Source organism: Perognathus longimembris, chromosome 16, assembly GCF_023159225.1.
Source record: "Perognathus longimembris pacificus isolate PPM17 chromosome 16, ASM2315922v1, whole genome shotgun sequence".
NCBI lineage: Eukaryota > Metazoa > Chordata > Mammalia > Rodentia > Heteromyidae > Perognathus > Perognathus longimembris.
Window position 1 is genome coordinate 24,562,503 of NC_063176.1, and position 22,175 is coordinate 24,584,677.

Sequence of the window (22,175 nt, forward strand, 5' to 3'; positions counted from 1 at the left end):
TTCTGGCAAATGTGGTTGTCTTGAGTCCATTGTGCCTTGGCCACTCAAACTTTGCTGCATAATGTTGTACTCTCAGAGCGAGAATAATCTTCATCGAGGCACAACTTAAGGTGGGAAGGGGTTTTATTGACAAAGGCCTTTTATTTACAATCTAAAACCCAGAACCAGAGCCACCCTCCACCTCCTAATGCTTGCCTGTGACTAACTTGTCTTGGGTTAGTTACCCAGAACCCAGACCTGAGACCTGTCTTAACCTGAACTCCGAACCTCCACCTTCTTTTATTTCTTTATTCTTTTCATTTTTTTTTTTTGTGTGGAGGCAAGGGAGAGTTTATTGTACAACACAAACCAGACACAATTCTAACAAGTTGAGTTTCAGCTTCGTAGTCATAACTACACAGAGGACAACTGGACAATCTCATCAATGTCAAACGTTTAAAAAAAAAAAAAAAAGAAAGGGAACCACCCTATATACAATGCCACACTAAAAACACTTTCGCTTGGTAATCTCTGGTTTCCAGTTGACTGGATGAGTTTCTTCTGTCGCCGTTTCATCCTCTCTGTACACTTTAATGGTTTTATCTGCTTCCGCTGTCAGTAACCGACTTTCTGACTGGTCAAAAGCACAAGCAAAGATTCCTGACTCGCTGTCCAATGAGCCAGGCTGCACGGCCGCATGGATTCTCTGGAAATTGTAGCCCGATCTCCAATCCCAAAGATGCATGGTGCCGTTGTCAGCTCCGGACACAAGCACTCCATCGGAACTTACTGTCAATGTGTTAATAATGCCATTATGACCAGAAAGATTTTGCATGAAACTTCCATTGGGGAATTTCCACTGCTTTATGTTATCTGGAGAACCAGATGCAAATGTGTAATGTCGTGGGTGTAAAACCACAGCCCGCACTGACTTCTTATGGTTTGTTAAGGTCACTCTTGACTTTCCAGCCACCAGATCCCACAGTCGTATTGTGGTGTCATGGCTTCCGGTAATAATCTGGGGCTCTGAGGCCTGACACCTCACGGTGGCCACTGCATTTGTATGACCAGATAATGTGTGTACACTGGCCTTTGTTCTCACATCCCAAATCCGAGCCGTTGAATCTCGACTACAGGTTCCCAGCACATCAATTGTTGGGTGCAAATCCAAGCCATACACTGCACTCAGGTGCCCGTGGTAGTGCCGGACGACCTTATTATATTCGAGGTCCCAGCATTTGACCTGCTTGTCTTCTCCACAAGAGAACAGGTAAGGGCTGCGCGTGCTCACTATCACACCCCGCACTGTGCCGATGTGCCCTGTCAATGACAGCTTCAGTTTGCCACTAGCCAAGTCCCAGATCTTTATAGTTCTGTCAGCAGATCCAGTAACAAACCACTGATTCCCAGGTTCCACCGCAATGCATCGAACCCAGCCAAGATGCCCACTGATAACCCTGTAGAGTTTCCATGGTGGGTGCCACTGAGGCTTGGGCATCGTAGGGGCTTTTGTAGACATCAGTGCTGAGTTCTTGGCTCTGCCAGACTCCATAAACATTGAATTCATCACCGTAGTCTGTGAACGGTCAGAAGCCCCAGGTGCAGTGCCCTTTCCATGAACCCTGGTCTGGGAAGAGGGCAAGGCCACAGCTAAGGACCGCGCAGTGGACTCACTTGGCATTGTCTGGATCTTAGTGTCGGCTGTCAGAGAAACCCCAGGTCCTGGTGGAGAAGGACGTGTACCTGTCACCAAATATTCAACTTCTTGTTCTTGATTGGCAGAATACTGCTTATGTGCATAGGAATCTGTGGCATTCTGAGCGCCCTCTTCTTTCAGGCTTTCTTTTGAAGTAGGCATATGCAACACAGGACCATACTCATCATGGAGTTTGATTGCCATTTTTTGTTTGTGACTCTCTTCATCCAAAGGCACAGGTTTCCCATTATCAGCTACAAACATGTCATGGGTCCTCTTCAATGATCTGAACACAAGTGTGTGCACAGAATGCTTCTGAACCTCCTCGACCATGATGCCGCCGTGCTGCTCGCCCCGACAGCCACGGAGAAACACCAAACACCGACGCGGAGACAGTGACCTACGAGGCGCAGCCCCCTTCGGAATCGCTGACTTGGCCGCTGGATATGACTTTCCACCTACCTCACTCTCCGGGCCTCCAAAACGCCAGACCTCCAGAGGAGCGAGCTTCCTTCCTGTAGGCCTCACCTCTCCTCAAGCTTTAAGCCTCAAGCCTCCCCACAGGCTTTATGCTCCTCCTCACGCCTCAGGTCTTGAACTCCCGCTCAGGCTTCAGGGATAAAACTCCTCCTGAGGCCTCAGGCTCCGGACACTCCCTCAGGCTTGAGACCCTTCGCACACCGTAGGCTCCCGACTCTCCTCAGGGGAAAGGCTCTGGTGGGCTCTGCCTACTCCTCCAGTAGACCTGGTTCAGCTCTCAGCTCCTCTGGCCCCTCTCCTCTAGCTGGTCTGCTTGTCTCTGCTCTGCCCTGCTCCTTTGGCTGGTCACCTCGTTTCTCCTCCTCCTGTGCTTCTCTTCTCCCACTCTCGTCTTCTCCGGAAGTCCTGACCTTTTTATCTCTCCACCCAGGCAGTCCAGTGGGTGGAGGTTCCAGTCCCAGGAAAGGTGGGGCGGGATCTCCTCTTTCTTCTGCAGTGAGGCGTGGCAACCACGCCCACGTGGGGAAGGGCTTCTGCCCCCCTCGGGCTATTACACACATCAGCGCTATTTCCACAAAACTTGATTACCATTGGACATGGCTGTTTATGTATTATAGGAATGTATAGCCCATTGCCCAAGTGTTTCCTCTTCAGTGGGTGCCATGATATCATGGTGCCACCGCATGTAACTACCTGGGAGTTATCGCTGCTCTTTATCTTCAGCACTAAGTTGCTTGGTGCCACCAAATGGCCCTTGTTCTAGAAGGCTAATTCTTGGGGGCCTTGTTTCCTGGCACCTGGCTGGCCCTCCTGAATTCAGGCGACTGCCGGAAGCAGTCCCGCCCACAGTGAGGTCCTGAGCTTCCTGGCAGTGCACAGTGGGGGTCGGGGATGGGGTGTGGGGTGTGGGGTGAGATTGAGCCAGGAGGAAGAAGTCCTTCATAGCTAAATCTGAGCGTTCAGACTGATGATCTTGGCTTGCTTGAAAGCAGAATGAACTCAGGAAGCAGGAGCAGTGACCTAATGAGATTTTCACTGGTAGCCCATTGCTTCTAAGAGTTTTGCCTGGCATCTATTAGGATATTCTAGTGGAAGGAAAACTAGGATTCTTTTAAAAATAGAATTTAATCTCAATTGCCTTTCATATCAGTTTTTATATGTTGGCTCCCAGGAAACTGTTGGAAGCTCTGCTCACCCACTCTCAGCCTTGTTCACCTTCTAGCATTTACCTATTAACCGACTGTTTGGTTCTGTTGTGAGGAAACTCAGTTGAAGACTCAGTGGAAAGGCTTCCCTGGAGCAAAGTACTGTGTGGGCTCTGCTGCTTCTGAGGCCATACTTTTCTGGTCAATTTGAGTTTCCAGGAAATCACAGCTGAAACTGAACAGGAGTAGGTGTATACAGGCTACCCAGGTGGGACTCGAACCCACGATAAAGTCACCAACACTCAATTGGAGAACTCTCGAACTTCAGCAGGGCTGAGTTTTTAAAGGCAAAAACCACATGCAAGGGGCTGGGAATATGGACTAGTGGCAAGAGCGCTTGCTCTGTATCCATGAAGCCCTAGGTTCGATTCCCCAGTACCACATATCTAGAAAATGGCCGGAAGTGGCGCGGTGGTTCTAGTGGCAGGATGCTGGCCTTGAGCAAAAAGGAGCCAGGGACAGTGCTCAGGCCCTGAGTCCAAGGCCCAGTACTGGCAAAAACAACAACAACAACAACAACAACAACAACAACAACAAAAACAACCACATGCAAATGGCAGTGCATGTGAAAGCAAGCAGGTGTACCAAAGCAGAGGTGGTAGGTAGTGATTCCCAATTTCGGGTTGAACGGATACTGTTGAGAACACATTCCAAGCTTCCAAGCTCTTCCTGAGATTTCCTACCATTTGCTGAATTCCAGTAATCTGGTGTTGATCTCCCTCATTTTAAGTATTTCTGGCATTTTCCCCATCCCCAATGGGATGGGCCGGTGGTGGGGTGGGGGGTTATTACAGTCTGGATCTCACAAAGATACCACATGACAACAGATATCAGAAGCATGCTGCTATAACTTGTTCACTAAAAATACTTGGATTTTGAGAAGCCACCTCCCAGTCTTGTGGTTTCAAGAACTTTGTTTTGACAACCCCAGATAAGAGGCTTTTATTCTCATATGGAAGATGTTACGTTGGCTATTTGAATGCTAGAACTATTACAACAGAGCTATTTAAAGACAGATTTCAGTATGCGTGTAAGTGGAATCCAGAGAAACTTCACTGAAATTGTGATCTAAGGCAGCCTTACTAGGGAGAAGAATTATAGTATCTTCAACATATTCCTGATCAAGGAATTCCTGAGCAAGGTGTGGTTACTGCTCCTTGGGAGTTGCAGGCTTGCTGCATTGACTGGTTCTTGTGAGAGGAATGCCAGTATAGTATGGAGACTTCCTGTCACTGTCTTCTCACAGCTTTTGGAAATTAATTTCCCCTCTCCTTCCCAGTTCATACTTACTCCTTGTAAGTGAACTCAGGTGCAAATCACTCAGTCCCTATCTCCATCTGCAGATGGCCTGATGTGGGCTGCCTCTCCACAGCCAGTCTCTTGCTATAGGGGATGTCTAGCCTTTGGGGGAAAATGTCTCCTCCCTGACCATAGTCACACATACAAGGGCTCTTGCTGTTTTCCTGAAGATCTGCTTGGTAGTACTCACTTTAGCCTAAATTGGATGGAGGGCCAATCCAATCTAAGCTCACGCAAAGGGTAGGGTGCGGAGGTACTGGCCTAGGGCAAAATTAGGTTCAAGATGCTCCCCTGAAAATGGAAACAAGGCTTCTGTGTTCTGTGTTTGTTTTCTTTCCTTTGTGTTCTGTATGATTGTTTACAAGTCCTTGGGAGGGCAAGAGGAGGCACAGAAATGGAGGCACAGATGGTGAACAATTGCAGCAGTGGTACACAATGGACACTATCTGAAAATGAACTATACAACTTATGGGAGGGATGGGAGGGCAAAACTGGGGGGATGGAGGGAAGGGATGACATTGTCCAAAAAGAAATGTACTCTTTGCCTGACTTAATTCACTGTAACCCTGTAATGTGGTCCCCCAAGGTAGGGGACCACAATGTAATGGGTTCCCCTAAGGGAGGGCACCACAATGTAATGGGGTCCGAGGATGGACGGATCCCCCCTTTCTCTAAGAGTCCACCACTCAGAGACAGTCAAGTAAAAAGATGGATTTATTGGGGAAGTAAAAACTGTACTGACTGGCCAGGGTCATGGCCCAGACAAAGGAGCTGGGACTGTGTACCCAGGACCATGTTCAGGGTCGGGTTATGAAGGCAAACACCACATGGTGAAGCCTGCCACACCCAGGTGGCCAATGAGGTTACAACACTTACAGAGCAAGCCAGGTCACATGCAGGTGGCCAATGGAGTTACAATCTGTCTCACAGTAGGTTTGAACCAACCTATCATTCTAGGTAGAACTGGCCCATGGATTGGGCGGGGCTCACATGATGCAGGTGGACATGCCTAATCATGGGAGGGCACAGGATTAACCTTGAAAGTTCCTTGAACCTTCCAGGCCTCAGGGGGTCAAGCAGTTTACACAATCTTATCATATTAAAGGGGAACTTTCCTGGATAGGGAAGGGGAGAACTTAGTGAAAATGGAGTTGGCTTCTACCCTCTTTAACTAATCTGAGATGGAATCAATCTGACACCCCTCAACAGCCAATGATGGTGCTGGCCAGATCTGACCTCATGGTTACAACCCACTCCGTAAATCACGGTGATAATGAAAAAAAAATAATAATAATAAAGGTTAACAAAAAGATACCTGAGAATCTGGGGTGGGGGGGGGGAGTGTGTGTGATTCCCTCCTCGAAGGGTAAAACTTCTAAAGTGTTGGGCTCTGCTACTTTGCTTCCTTCCTGCTCTCATTGAAGGACTGGCTAGGAAATCCATAACCTTTGTAAATATACCTAAAAGCATTAACCTCTGGGTTCTAAATTCTTTAGAGGAAATAGGTGACTCTTTGGAAAACTCAGTAGACATTATCCAAAGGGAGGGATTTCACTGTGGTATTTCTATATACACCTCTAGCATCTGAAATTCTCTTTGAATCTCCCTTGCTAACCTGAGTCCAATTTGTTATGACCTTTTTCCTTTTAACCAAATTTATCATGAACCAAATTTTGAACCAAATTCATCATGTGCTCCCTCTCACCCTGCTTTTTCTCCTACCTACTGCTGGCTACCTTCAAATAGGCTTTGATCTGCATAGACTAACTCTGACTTTGAGTATTAATCCTTATTGGGTCCCTGACTGGATCATGGAGACCTACGAGCACTGGATTTTGCCTTTCATTGTAGCTCAGCTGTTTGAAGTCTAGAACCTAAAACTCTTTAGCTTTGAGACTTGTTCATGCTTAAGGCTAGTTTGGAGACCTTCTGGCAAATGTGGTTGTCTTGAGTCCATTGTGCCTTGGCCACTCAAACTTTGCTGCATAATGTTGTACTCTCAGAGCGAGAATAATCTTCATCGAGGCACAACTTAAGGTGGGAAGGGGTTTTATTGACAAAGGCCTTTTATTTACAATCTAAAAGCCAGAACCAGAGCCACCCTCCACCTCCTAATGCTTGCCTGTGACTAACTTGTCTTGGGTTAGTTACCCAGAACCCAGACCTGAGACCTGTCTTAACCTGAACTCCGAACCTCCACCTTCTTTTATTTCTTTATTCTTTTCATTTTTTTTTGGTGTGGAGGCAAGGGAGAGTTTATTGTACAACACAAACCAGACACAATTCTAACAAGTTGAGTTTCAGCTTCGTAGTCATAACTACACAGAGGACAACTGGACAATCTCATCAATGTCAAAAGTTTAAAAAAAAGAAAAAAGAAAAGGGAACCACCCTTTATACAATGCCACACTAAAAACACTTTCGCTTGGTAATCTCTGGTTTCCAGTTGACTGGATGAGTTTCTTCTGTCGCCGTTTCATCCTCTCTGTACACTTTAATGGTTTTATCTGCTTCCGCTGTCAGTAACCGACTTTCTGACTGGTCAAAAGCACAAGCAAAGATTCCTGACTCGCTGTCCAATGAGCCAGGCTGCACGGCCGCATGGATTCTCTGGAAATTGTAGCCCGATCTCCAATCCCAAAGATGCATGGTGCCGTTGGCAGCTCCGGACACAAGCACTCCATCGGAACTTACTGTCAACGTGTTAATAATGCCATTATGACCAGAAAGATTTTGCATGAAACTTCCATTGGGGAATTTCCACTGCTTTATGTTATCTGGAGAAGCAGATGCAAATGTGTAATGTCGCGGGTGTAAAACCACAGCCCGCACTGACTTCTTATGGTTTGTTAAGGTCACTCTTGACTTTCCAGCCACCAGATCCCACAGTCGTATTGTGGTGTCATGGCTTCCGGTAATAATCTGTGGCTCTGAGGCCTGACACCTCACGGTGGCCACTGCATTTGTATGACCAGATAATGTGTGTACACTGGCCTTTGTTCTCACATCCCAAATCCGAGCCGTTGAATCTCGACTACAGGTTCCCAGCACATCAACTGTTGGGTGCAAATCCAAGCCATACACTGCACTCAGGTGCCCGTGGTAGTGCCGGACGACCTTATTATATTCGAGGTCCCAGCATTTGACCTGCTTGTCTTCTCCACAAGAGAACAGGTAAGGGCTGCGCGTGCTCACTATCACACCCCGCACTGTGCCAATGTGCCCTGTCAATGACAGCTTCAGTTTGCCACTAGCCAAGTCCCAGATCTTTATAGTTCTGTCAGCAGATCCAGTAACAAACCACTGATTCCCAGGTTCCACCGCAATGCATCGAACCCAGCCAAGATGCCCACTGATAACCCTGTAGAGTTTCCATGGTGGGTGCCACTGAGGCTTGGGCATCGTAGGGGCTTTTGTAGACATCAGTGCTGAGTTCTTGGCTCTGCCAGACTCCATAAACATTGAATTCATCACCGTAGTCTGTGAACGGTCAGAAGCCCCAGGTGCAGTGCCCTTTCCATGAACCCTGGTCTGGGAAGAGGGCAAGGCCACAGCTAAGGACCGCGCAGTGGACTCACTTGGCATTGTCTGGATCTTAGTGTCGGCTGTCAGAGAAACCCCAGGTCCTGGTGGATAAGGACGTGTACCTGTCACCAAATATTCAACTTCTTGTTCTTGATTGGCAGAATACTGCTTATGTGCATAGGAATCTGTGGCATTCTGAGCGCCCTCTTCTTTCAGGCTTTCTTTTGAAGTAGGCATATGCAACACAGGACCATACTCATCATGGAGTTTGATTGCCACTTTTTGTTTGTGACTCTCTTCATCCAAAGGCACAGGTTTCCCATTATCAGCTACAAACATGTCATGGGTCCTCTTCAATGATCTGAACACAAGTGTGTGCACAGAATGCTTCTGAACCTCCTCGACCATGATGCCGCCGTGCTGCTCGCCCCGACAGCCACGGAGAAACACCAAACACCGACGCGGAGACCAGTGACCTACGAGGCGCAGCCCCCTTCGGAATCGCTGACTTGGCCGCTGGATGTGACTTTCCACCTACCTCACTCTCCGGGCCTCCAAAACTCCAGACCTTCAGAGGAGCGAGTTTCCTTCCTGTAGGCCTCACCTCTCCTCAAGCTTTAAGCCTCAAGCCTCCCCACAGGCTTTATGCTCCTCCTCACGCCTCAGGTCTTGAACTCCCGCTCAGGCTTCAGGGATAAAACTCCTCCCGAGGCCTCAGGCTCCGGACACTCCCTCAGGCTTGAGACCCTTCGCACTCCGTAGGCTCCCGACTCTCCTCAGGGGAAAGGCTCTGGTGGGCTCTGCCTACTCCTCCAGTACACCTGGTTCAGCTCTCAGCTCCTCTGGCCCCTCTCCTCTAGCTGGTCTGCTTGTCTCTGCTCTGCCCTGCTCCTTTGGCTGGTCACCTCGTTTCTCCTCCTCCTGTGCTTCTCTTCTCCCACTCTCGTCTTCTCCGGAAGTCCTGACCTTTTTATCTCTCCACCCAGGCAGTCCAGTGGGTGGAGGTTCCAGTCCCAGGAAAGGTGGGGCGGGATCTCCTCTTTCTTCTGCAGTGAGGCGTGGCAACCACGCCCACGTGGGGAAGGGCTTCTGCCCCCCTCGGGCTATTACACACATCAGTGCTATTTCCATAGTTAGCAAGTATTCCACAAAACTTGATTACCATTGGACATGGCTGTTTATGTATTATAGGAATGTATAGCCCATTGCCCAAGTGTTTCCTCTTCAGTGGGTGCCATGATATCATGGTGCCACCGCATGTAACTACCTGGGAGTTATCGCTGCTCTTTATCGTCAGCACTAAGTTGCTTGGTGCCACCAAATGGCCCTTGTTCTAGAAGGCTAATTCTTGGGGGCCTTGTTTCCTGGCACCTGGCTGGCCCTCCTGAATTCAGGCGACTGCCGGAAGCAGTCCCGCCCACAGTGAGGTCCTGAGCTTCCTGGCAGTGCACAGTGGGGGTCGGGGATGGGGTGTGGGGTGTGGGGTGAGATTGAGCCAGGAGGAAGAAGCCCTTCATAGCTAAATCTGAGCGTTTGGGCTGATGATCTTGGCTTGCTTGAAAGCAGAATGAACTCAGGAAGCAGGAGCAGTGACCTAATGAGATTTTCACTGGTAGCCCATTGCTTCTAAGAGTTTTGCCTGGCATCTATTAGGATATTCTAGTGGAAGGAAAACTAGGATTCTTTTAAAAATAGGATTTAATCTCAATTGCCTTTCATATCAGTTTTTATATGTTGGCTCCCAGGAAACTGTTGGAAGCTCTGCTCACCCACTCTCAGCCTTGTTCACCTTCTAGCATTTACCTATTAACCGACTGTTTGGTTCTGTTGTGAGGAAACTCAGTTGAAGACTCAGTGGAAAGGCTTCCCTAGAGCAAAGTACTGTGTGGGCTCTGCTGCTTCTGAGGCCATACTTTTCTGGTCAATTTGAGTTTCCAGGAAATCACAGCTGAAACTGAACAGGAGTAGGTGTATACAGGCTACCCAGGTGGGACTCGAACCCACGATAAAGTCACCAACACTCAATTGGAGAACTCTCGAACTTCAGCAGGGCTGAGTTTTTAAAGGCAAAAACCACATGCAAGGGGCTGGGAATATGGACTAGTGGCAAGAGCGCTTGCTCTGTATCCATGAAGCCCTAGGTTCGATTCCCCAGCAACACACATCTAGAAAATGGACGGAAGTGTCTTGGTTGGTCTAGTGGCATGGTGCTGTCCTTGAGTGAAAAGGAGCCAGGGACAGTGAGTCCAAGGCCCTGAGTCCAAGGTCCAGTACTGGCAAAAACTACAACAACAACAACAAGAAAAAAAACCACATGCAAATGGCAGTGCATGTGAAAGCAAGCAGGTGTACCAAAGCAGAGGTGGTAGGTAGTGATTCCCAATTTCGGGTTGAACGGATACTGTTGAGAACACATTCCAAGCTTCCAAGCTCTTCCTGAGATTTCCTACCATTTGCTGAATTCCAGTAATCTGGTGTTGAACTCCCTCATTTTAAGTATTTCTGGCATTTTCCCCATCCCCAATGGGATGGGCTAGTGGTGGGTTGGGGTTTATTACAGTCTGGATCTCACAAAGTTATCACATGACAACAGATATCAGAAGCATGCTGCTATAACTTGTTCACTAAAAATACTTGGATTTGAGAGGCCACCTCCCAGTCTTGTGGTTTCTCCTCCCTTTTTATTATAATTAAAAAGCCAATTATTTCTTTGGTGGGGGTGGAATGCCCAGAACATAGCCAGCACTTTAGAAGACAGTTTTTGTACAGTTATGTCGGGAATGGGAGCATTAACCCATGGAAGTAAGTAGGTACTCATCCCCCTAAAGTGTTTTAATGATCCTTTTTTTTTTTTTTTGGCCAGTCCTGGGCCTTGGACTCAGGGCCGGAGCACCGTCCCTGGCTTCTTCCCGCTCAAGGCTAGCACTCTGCCACTTGAGCCACAGCGCCGCTTCTGGCCGTTTTCTGTATATGTGGTGCTGGGGAATCGAACCTAGGGCCTCGTGTATCCGAGGCAGGCACTCTTGCCACTAGGCTACATCCCCAGCCTTTAATGATCCTTTTTGAGGGCAGAGGATTTTCAGTGGATCCAACCTCTATGCAGTTGGGTATGCTTCCACGAGTCTGAACGGCAATTGTTTATAGCCCTCGCCGGCAGATACCGCTAGGTTCTACCCTCCCATAGGTGCCCATGGCATATGTGTCTAGCCGGTCCAGCTTCTGGCCGCCTTGGAGGTGCAAGGCTCTCTGTTCTGTCCACACAGGTAGCAGGACACACTGACCGCACTGCTGTTGTCCTGTCTTTGGCTGGCCAAATCCAGCCTATGATAGTGAATTTGAAGGGGTTTAGATGCAAGGGAGTCAATTTGCTGTTTTACAAAGCTCATAATTCTATTAAAAATACAGGGGCCAACAGCCACAATTAAAATTCCAAACAGAGGGCCTAGTAAAGGGAGAAGATAGGGAAGGAGTCCGTTCAGTCCGGTCCACGATGGGCTGTCAAATAGTTTTCGCTTCCTTTTGATCAGGTCGTCCTGGAGCCTTTGACCTTGCCTCTAACGATCTCAGATTTGTTGGCATAGAAGCAGCAGCGTTCCTGTAAAGCTAAGCAAATCCCTCCCTGTTCTGCAGTAAGTAAATCCAGTCCCCTCCTGTTTTGTAGGACTACTTCAGCCAGGGAGTCAATTTGATCTTGAAGATCGTTTATGGTGCTGGATAGTGCCTGAACATCCTCTATTAGTTGATTAGACAGTTTTGCATAAGAATAGACAGCTACTTCCAGGCCTGCAGTTCCTGAGCCCAGGGCAGCATCCAAAAGGGGTATAAGTTGAACTGCTCTTTTCTTTCTTCCTCCTATCATATCAAAACTAGGAATGGGTAGTGGTTCACTACCTGGAACAAGGTCTATGTCTGGAAGTAACAAAGCAACCACACACAATCCGGTCCAGTTAGCAGGAAGCATGGAGAAAGCCAAGTTTCCTCCACATACAAAGATCCTTCCTTTTGGGGGGCAAAGGGGGCTTGTGGGAGAGGAATAATTAGTTACTTGTAAGCATTTGCCAAATGAGATCAAGCCCACATCTATATCTAGGCTATTGTTTTGGAAATCACCATATATGCAAATAGAAAAATTACCAACAGGTTGTATTTTAAAAGTCAGACTTGGACTGCAAGTAAGATTGTTATATGTAAAATTAATTAAGTTATCAGAGGGAATAGCAAGGGGCATGGGCATTCCTAAAGATATGCATAACCAGCAATCATTAGCCAATTAGGGGTTGGAAGTATTTAGGATGTTAAGTGTGGCCTTTAGGTTATCCGAGGTATGGACATCTAGATCTGTTTCCTTGGGCCTTGGGAGGGCCAAGGGGTGGTAATCAATTTTGGGGCAAATTTGTCTTTCTAGTTCCTCAAGCCTTTTTTATACTTCAGCTCCTCTAATTATATCTGTAGGTCCTCCTCCATCAGATATGAATAGGGGCTTTAGTGGGCCAACAGGCATCAGCGCCTGGGGTGCCCATGCAGGAGGCTTGAGTGTATTTATTGTTGCCCACTACTTGAGGAAAAATGGACCAATCACCTTCCTGAACTTCCAGTTTATTTTTTTGTAATATGGCAGTAAAATATCTTTTGCCATCTGTGCCAGTGCATTCCTGTAAAGTGGAATAACAAGAGGAGTGCATTTGGGTAACATAACTACAATTCTGGGGACATTTTCCAGGAATACCATTATTGGATGCTATAATTTTTGGTTTATCAATGCATATCCATTCTTGTTTTCTAAAACCTCCTGTGGTACTAGGTTCCATCTGAAGGTATGCAGTGCTAGTGCCACAGTCAACAACATTAGTATATCGTTTGGGAATGGTCTTAGATTGTCCTCCCTGACACTCGCATGGGGGACCAAAAAGGGCTTTAAGCAATTCTTGTTTGTTTATCAGGGCCCCCAATCCAGCATGAGTTGTGAAGGGCAGAGCCAACAGGATTGTTGTTATAATGGTCCACGTCGTCATTGTTATTCCTGAAAAAAGAAAAAGGTGTTCTCAGGGGGTCATGTTTCCCTGGAAGATAGGTTATGATCAACAGTTTTAATCAAGCGTTCAGGAAGCCACCGTGCTGCACCTTCTTTGTTGTCAAATATACAAGCAGACCCTTGACCCCAGATTAATACAGGGTCCGGGCCTTTCCAATGAAAGGTCAGTGGATCTTTCCACATAACAGTAGCATAATTATGAATTGTTTGTGGATGCCAGAGACGATTGGCTGCAGATTTTCCATCAGCATCCAAAGTTAAAAATTAATGACAAACAAGGCATGATGAAGAATATTTTGGGGGGATCCTTTTGTGGGGTAAAATTCCCTCATTTTTAATTTATGAAGGGTATTTTTAAGAGTTTGGTGAGCTCATTCAACAATTCCTTGGCCTTGAGGGTTGTAGGGAATGCCAGTAATATGTTTTATTTGCAATTGGCGGCAAAACTGTTAAGTTTTTGCCTGTATACCCAGGGCCATTATCAGTCTTAATTTTGGGCTTTCCCATGACTGTTAGACAATTAAGTACATGGGCAATAACAGTTTTAGAGGCCTCTCCAGTGTGGAGGCTGGCAAAAATAAAGCCACTAAAAGTGTCAATGGCAATGTGAAGATATTTAAGATTACCAAAAGAAGGGACCTGGGTAACGTCCCCTGCCGAGCCAGCCGGCAGTGAACGGGAATCCTGACTGAGGGCTGCAAGGATTAAGGAAAAGGAAAAATACAAGACAGGAGAAAAAAGACAAGAGGAAAAGATGGGGTATGGGAGGTCTGCATCTCGAGATTGAAACTCAAGACTGCAGCCATGTTTATTCTTAAATTCCAGCTTATATAGTTTGACAACCAGGAAATAGCATAGGATTAAGTAAGGTTTAAGAAAACAGGAAAGCCCTGAAATTGGTAAATAACAAGACAGTAAAACAAGATATGGTTGAATGGTTTACATAACAGACTCTTGTTGACATAATAAAACATCTCAGGATTAATACTGTCCTTCAAGTAAACCATGTCCTTGCATGTACTTGAGATAACAACATAGCCAGAGGTTAGGATGAACTTTGTTGTTGGCTCCCTAAGCGATGACCTTGCACGACCTTGAGAGTAAGCTAGAAGTCAGGGTGAATTTCGCTGTTGGCTCCCGACAACATCCATCTGCCAAATTTCATTAGGGACCAATCCTCTGGGGTTGACACCTAAGTGAGGGATTGGCAAAAAGGTGACACAATTGTGACATTGTTTGACAATTTGTCGTGCCTGCTCCCTGGTAATATAATAGAGGAGGCGCAGGGTTTGAGCATTAAGGTGATGTAGAGAGCGAGCTTCTTTTGCTCCAGCTATAGGGTCACATTCGGCCAAAAGGGCAAGTTGAGTTGCTTGATCAGTTACTTTATTGCCTGCTGTCAAAGGCCCAGGGAGACCAGAGTGAGCACGAATATGTCCTATATAAAAGGGACAATGTCTAATTAAAATATGTTGTTGGATTAAGGAAAACAAGGGAGTGGCATTTGTAGTTGGTTTAATATAGGATACAGTTTCAAGTAAGGGGATGGAGTGGGCAATATAAGCGCAATCTGTATACAAATTAAAGGGAGTATTAGGTAACTGAGTAAACATTTGTAAAACAGCAAAAAGCTCAACCATTTGTGCAGAGCGATAAGGGGATTGTAGGCAAGTGGTTTGGTTGTCAATAGTAAAGGCTGCCATTCCATTTGAGGACCCATCAGTAAACACCAGGGAAGCGTGGGAAAGAGGTCGACGAGAAGTTGAGTGGGGAAAACAAGGGATTGGTATTTTAAAAATTGGAGGAGTTTATCAGCAGGGTAATGATTATCAAAGATTCCTTGAAAGGAAATACAAGACATCGTCCAAGCGTCATCATTTTGCATTAGCTACTGAATCTGAGTGGGAGAATATGGCAATATTATTTTATCAGGGTCTCTGCCAAACATTTTTCTGCTATGTTCTCTTCCAACTTTAATTAGTTCCGCCACCCAGGTGGCATAAGGGGTGAGAACTTTAAGCGAGGAGGCAGGTAAATGTACCCAAAGGAGGGGTCCCTCTTGCCAGAAGACTCCAGTAGGTGTAAAGCTGGTGGCACAAATAATAAATTGGAGGGGTTTATTGTAAGAAATAAAAGTTACTTGTTGATTTGTGATGGCAGTTTCCACTATCTTTAAGGCCTCTTGGGCGGGGGCAGTTAGTGACCAACTAGAGGTTGGATTTGGGTCCCCTTTAAGGATGTGAAATAAAGGCTTAAGTTCACCAGTGGTTAGTTTAAGGTACGGCCGAAGCCAATTAATGTCTCCCAAAAGTTTTTGAAAATCATGCAAGGTACACAAATGAGAAGTCTTAATCTGTAATTTTTGACTAGTAAAATAATAAGGACCTAAAATAAGACCAACAAATACTTGCCAGAGTTCTGCTGTAACACTTAGAAAACAGCAGACTGAATGAGATCCATGTGCCATTAAATCAAAACATATTATTTAACCTTACCTTACCATCAGGTGGAAGAGAACACAAATGAATAACGATCAAGAGGGCAAAGCATCAGGACAATGTAAAAGTCTCAGCTTCAGTGGATCCCAAGTGGCTATGTCTTACATCCCGAATCAGTAGGCCAGCAGGAGGGATGGGTTGGATCTGGGCAAGGCTGTAGTGGCATCTCTGAGTCCCCTGAATAGATTGTCACACCTTCTTCTGGGTTTCCTGCAAATTTCTACACAGACTGGATAAAGACATTTGAAACCTTCCAGTATTCCTTGGTTGTTTACCCTGAGTACTCTGGCTTTTGTTGGCTGGTGCCCTGCTGGTTTAAGCAGGGTGACAACTTTAAAAGATTTTAGAAGGCTTGGGCCTTTAACCATCTTCTTAGTCACAAAATCCACAAAGACCAAACGCCAACAAAGTCTGCTCTCTGCAGCAGGCACGACAGTTTCTGAGACATGGAGGAAGACACCAATGCTTCCCCAATGCAACCTTGTGGCCACCAAACACAACTCTGATGCTTTTAACCTTGGAGTAAATCTCGGTTGTAACTCTGTCATGATAGGCCTGCAACAAATCCAACTCTAATCTTGGGAGGGGGTGGGGCAGAGCTGGGCCTGTCAAAATCTTTACAGGACTCCTAGATTTCCTGAGCAGTTTTCCATGAAAGAGAGAGAAAGTAAGGAATCAGTGAAACCAGGCAGTTTGGGAGCGGACTGTGGACACAGCTTCCTGTAGCCACGGACTGCCACAGTCCACACAGCTAGCACATGTGCAACTAGCACATATGTCGACCTGAATCCTATAAAGCAAAATATTAATTCTGGGTCAGGAAAATATAGGTTAGCAGCCACATTTGTATACTTGTTTTAAAATGACTCTGGTGCCTTGATCTTAAAGAGTTTATGAGAGCACAGAAAAAATAAATGGAGAAGCAAAATCTTAATCTATACCAAAGAATTGTCAGGATTAGATGTACACTTGACTTTTAGCATAGATAGAAATAAAGAATAACACACTGGTTTTACATCATTGTACTTATATCACATGCTGTATATTAGAACCTTTTGGACTTTTTCTTAGACACATTTGCTTGCACCGAAACATGGGTTTAAAACCTGTTTTGTTTTTGTTTTTGTTTTTAGTTTTACTGACAGACAGACAGACAGACAGACAGACAGTTGTGCACAAGCTTTGGGGTGCGCTTAGAATTGTTTGTTAATTGGCCATGTAAGTTTTCTGGAATTCCAGTGGCAAAATGATATTATTTTGCCCAAATTTTAGAACCACATGGTTAGAACACAAAAAACTTTTTCAGCAAACAAAAATTTTCACAGATTATCTGAGAAGCCACATTTTGAGAAACCAGTTTAGCTCCAATGGCAAGCTGAAGTGGGACGCTATGACCAGAGAAGGTCCAGGAGATGGGTGACAGGGCATGAACAGAAAGAACACAGACATGTGGCAAGGCATAATGGCAAAGGAGCTGGTCAGAGCCTTAGCAGGCTCACAGCAAGACAGCTTCACGTCCCAGCATTTGAATTGCAAGGCACCTTTGAATTGCAAGGCCACAGTTCCAGAGTTCAGGGTGGGCTTCCACCTCCAACCAATTCTATTGTCCATCATGTGCTGAATGCTAGAGAAAACTTAGGATTTAGCCAAACAAGCAGAATTTAAAGCAATCTCCGAACTTACCAAACATCAATAACAAGAATAGAAAACCTTTCTCTGTGTCTTACAAAACAGATGTTAAACAAACATTGGTACCTTTGGAAGCTAGCACCAGCCCATCACATATCACAAGCAGGCAGGCAGGCAGAGTTTAGAGAGAGGCAGAAAAAGAGAGAGAGAGAACTTCGTCTGCCCAAGTGCTCATAGAAGTTAAATAAAATATTCCAAATTTGTAAGGCTGGGCTCAAACTTGAGCAGCTTTTAGATTGTGTTCCTCCCATTGTAGAGCACTCGGTCAGGAGAAGTTACCTCAGTGGTGTTAGCACTTCCCTAGCCTCAGGTCCCTCCCCTCTGTGAGCAGCTTGCACCTAAGAGAGCTGTAACTCTGCCAGGACTGACTCTGGGTGGGTGGTGGGTGGAGATGTTAACTCTAAGTCAACTGTTTAAGTATCTGAGACTTTTCTTTTTGGCTTGAAGGAGGGCTTTTAAAGACTGAGCCTCCCAGGAGAGTTTAGATGTTGCTTGCCTGGTTATTTCCTCAAGATAGGGCAAAGAGGCAGGAGCGCGAGCACAAAAGGGAAGCACTAAGCTATATTGTAAGGAGACGGCCCTGTGCTCAAAGCGGCCAAGTGGGGCCAGTCAGGATTATGGTATTTGGCTGCCTTCTCCCCTAAAGTGGCCCCATCTCCCGGTGGAAGCACATCATCATTAGAGCCACCGGATTCTAAACCAGAAAGGACCAGATAAATGGACTTCGAGCCCCTAGGCTGGGGAATCACTGCTGACTTCAGGCATGGGAATGGAAACAGAAGGACAAGGAGACATAACAGAGGGAGGACGGGGCATTTTAGCAGGCTCCCTGTGGAGAGAAGCCTGGCTCCCTTTGAATTTTTCTTTTAGGAAAGTTTCACTATCCTCAACTACCTTGGAAACCTCCGCCCGATAATGGCAAACTTGAAGGACCTCATGTATAAGATTCCAATAGGAGAAGGCCTGCACAGGTACCTTCTCGGGACCAAAAGTCTGGTAATAGTCTTTTTGGCAATCACCAACACGACACTACCTTTTTTCATCTATCGCCCCTTCCTGTGCGAACCATGGACAAATATCTTCCAAAAATATAAAGAATTCTACTAAGTCCTTTTTCTTAACCTGTACTCCCGTGCCTTGATAGAGGCCTTAAGCCCCCGGAGAAACAGCTCACGTTTGCTGAGTGTTTGTCCCATAGTTGCGTTGCCTCTCTTACCTTACAGATCTGTATCGCAGATGGGCATACCCTGCTTCCTTTTCAGTAGTCGATCCTGCCTCATACCTGAGTGGTTAAGATGAACCACCAGTGCCTGAGTGTTTCTAGTAAAATTTAAGTCTTAGAATGGAGCATAGGTGACTCAGAGCAGTAATTCTATCTACTCAGGAGACTGAGACCTGAGTGAAGATCACAGTTCAAAGCCAGCTTGGCAGGCAAAGCCATGAGATTCTTTTCTCCACTAAATTACCAAGAAGAAGAAGGAGGGAGAGAGAGAGGGAGAAGGAAAAGAAGGGGAATGAGAGGGAGGGGAGGAGAAGGACAAGGAGAAGATGAGAAATGGGGGAATGGAAGTGTAGGTATAGTTGTAGAATACTCAGGTTTAGCAAAGGAAACTCTGAGACAGCATGTAGGACATGAGGTCAAACCCCAAAGCCTGCACAAACTTTATTCTAAAGGAGTCAAAACCATGTGGCTCCGAAGGCTGAGGACTGGCCACTGTTGCTCAAAGCCCTGCAGAGAAGTCCCCCAGACTCTTAACTCTGATCAACCACCAAGAAAAGCTGGAAGGGGAGCTGTGGCTCTAGGGGTAAAGCACAAACTAGCCTTGAGCAACCATGCTCAAGATCAGCACCCAAGACCAGAGTTTTGGTCCCAGGAGAGGAAGGTGTGCTTACTCCGTATCATATCTTTCACATGCGATTCAGTGTTCCGGGGTGCGCCTGGCTTATCCGCCCCTCTACAGCACCGTGCAGTGTGGCCAGCGCTGAAGCCACTCATGCCCAGGGGGCCAGGTTGTTTCCCTAAAGAACCTTTGTTTTTTTTTTTTTTTTTTTTTTTTTGGCCAGTCCTAAACTTTGAACTCAGGGCCGGAGCACTGTCCCTGGCTTCTGTTTGCTCAAGGCTAGTACTCTGCCACTTGAGTAACCAGGTTACTTATAGCCTTTTCTATATATGTGGTACTGGGGAATTGAACCCACGGCTTCATGTATACAAGTTAAGCACTGTTGCAACTAGGACATAGCCCAGCCCAGAACCATTGGTTTCTGTGCATACCAGGCCTCCCCTCTACCTACCTCAGTTAGTGTCATCTCAAGGCTTGTCTGTTGAACTTGCCCCTGTTGCGCTGTCGAATGGGAATCATCTTGGGTGTTGTAGGTACCTTTGAACATTGAAGATGTTACTGTGAACTTCATGCCCAAAGAGTGGGATCTGATGAACGCAGCACAGAGGAAGCTGTAGAGAGATGTGATGTCAGAGGTTGCCTGTCTGCTGGAGTCCATCGGTGAGTACCAGGACCCATCCAGTGTGCATATATACTTATCAATGTGAGTGTATAAAATGAAGCACATATATATGTACATATACATTCACTCAGCTTTTTTCCACTGGAATTTCTACTTCAATTCAGCCAGTGAGAATGTACTTTTGACGGTAGCTTGTATTTTGTTAAGGCAGAAATAGAAACTGAGGGATTACTTCTGAATCCACCCTTTGACTATATATTGTATTTTCCCATTGCTTGTGAACATGGAGTTACATTAACAGCATCTTAATCTCATTAGGAGCCACTGTGGTATTCCTGAAATTCAATGTATTATCTAGATTACAGTTATATTATATTCTCTTAGCTACGCTATTTCCAATTACAATCCTAGCTACAAAGGAAAGCTGAAATCTGAGGGTGGTGGTTTGATGCCATCCAAACAGGAGAACTATGGGAGACTCTCTTACTAAGCACAAAAAAGCAGAAAGTGGAGCTATGGCTCAAGTAGTAAAGCACTAGCCTTGAGGCAGAAATCTCAGCAACAGCACACAAGTCCTGATTTGAAGCTGCAGTGTTGCTGGAAAATATCATTCATGATCGTGAATATGACAGGAGGTGTTTTCCTAAGAATTGTTTTCTTTCCTTTGATTCATTGAATGACTACACAAATGTGGATTAAGGTGCTTTCAAAAATCTCCTCCCGGTTTCATGCCATGTATGCTTTTAAACATTTCTTACAGGCATTTCCATTCCACATGCAACAAGTCAGTGGTAAGGTCCACGTGACCCCGTCAGTGGTAAGTTACACAGATGTGACTACTGTCTTGACCAGTAAAGACCTGGCAGTGGGAAGAGTAGCTGGAAAAGCAAGTGCCTGCCTCATCGTTGAGCTGAGGAAATTTCTTGGATGAAAGCTCCACATAGTTTGAATTTCATAAGGAAAATGACAGGATTTCAAAACCTTCATCTCAGAGTCTGAGAATGTGGCTTAGTGGTACAGTGCTTGCCTGGCACCCATGAAGCCCTGGCTTTGATTTCTCAGTACTATATAAACAGAAAAGGCCAGAAGTGGTGCTGTGGCTCAAGTGGTAGAGCACTAGCCTTCAGCAAAAGAAGCTCAGGGACAGTGCCCAGTCCCATAGTTCAAGGCCAAGGATTAGCAAAAACAAAAATAAAAACAAACTTAATCTCAGATATGCAATATAAAATACTTCTAAGCCAATGATTTTACCTATCTATGTATCTGTCTATGTCTGTCTCATCCTCCATGGGTATACTCTCTCTGTGTCTCTCTCTTTCTGTCTCTTTCTTTTTCTCTCTCTCTGTCTCTGTCTCTCTGTCTCTGTCTCTCTGTCTCTGTCTCTCTCTCTCTCTCTCACACACACACACACACACACACAACTATCTGGATATTTACTTGATTCTCCTGTTGTTGACTTACTGCATGGAGCATGTCTTTGCCACTTTCAAGATGGGGATATGGAAGAAAAATATAAGTTTGTTGTTGTTTTTGCTTGTCCTGAGGCTTGAACACTGGGCCTGGGTACTTTCCCTCAGCTTCTTTTGCTCAAGGCTAGCACTCTACCTCTTCAAGTATAGCACTGCTTCCAGCTTTTTGTGAATAGTTTATTGGCGGTAAGAGTCTCATGGACTTTCCTGAACTGGCTGACTTTGAACCATGATCCTCAGATGTCATCCATGTGGGTAGCTAGGATTACAGGCATGAACTATCAGTGCCCAGTTATAATATGTTTTATGTCTAGGCTAAGTACTCTAGCATTCTCATGTAGAGAAATGGCCATGGAGATGAATGTAAACAATTGATGATCATGTTTCATCATCTTCCCACAGCAGAAATCTTTTTATCTGCAAGACTCACTTGACAGGAATGACTTGACAGAAACGAAGACTCAGAACTCTTCATTGATGCAAACTTTGCTAAAGGATGCAGAAGATATCTCCTGTGTTAGCCTATACCAGGGAGAGAACCTCCACGAATGTGCACATACTCCTGAGCACCTGGAACACAAGAAATTGATCATGTAAATGGCAATGGCATTATGAATAATTCATTAGACATTAGACAATGCAGTAAGTCTCTTGAGGAAAACATACAGTGTGACTGTGGTCTATGAGCTTAAGTCTTTGTTGAAAGCAATAAACACTGTAAGCACAATTTAAATCACTGGAGGGAAATCACATGTTTGTAGTTTTTGTAGGACAGCCTTTGTTCCTTCAAAGTTCAGTCACCATAAGACTGCACATGATGGAGACAAAGCGTGTGAGGAT

The 22,175-nt window shown here is 45.7% G+C and overlaps 2 protein-coding genes across 2 annotated transcripts; both read right to left on the bottom strand.

Moving 5' to 3' along the window:
- Nucleotides 1–310: 310 nt before the first annotated feature.
- Nucleotides 311–2,105, bottom strand: LOC125364601 (pleiotropic regulator 1-like). Its single transcript, XM_048364201.1, has one exon. The coding sequence runs from the start codon at nt 2,006–2,008 to the stop codon at nt 485–487; it is 1,524 nt and encodes a 507-aa protein (XP_048220158.1). The 5' UTR covers nt 2,009–2,105; the 3' UTR covers nt 311–484.
- A 4,798-nt stretch (nt 2,106–6,903) lies between these two features.
- LOC125364641 (pleiotropic regulator 1-like) lies at nt 6,904–8,646 on the bottom strand. Its single transcript, XM_048364242.1, has one exon. The coding sequence runs from the start codon at nt 8,590–8,592 to the stop codon at nt 7,069–7,071; it is 1,524 nt and encodes a 507-aa protein (XP_048220199.1). The 5' UTR covers nt 8,593–8,646; the 3' UTR covers nt 6,904–7,068.
- Between the last annotated feature and the right edge of the window lie 13,529 nt (nt 8,647–22,175).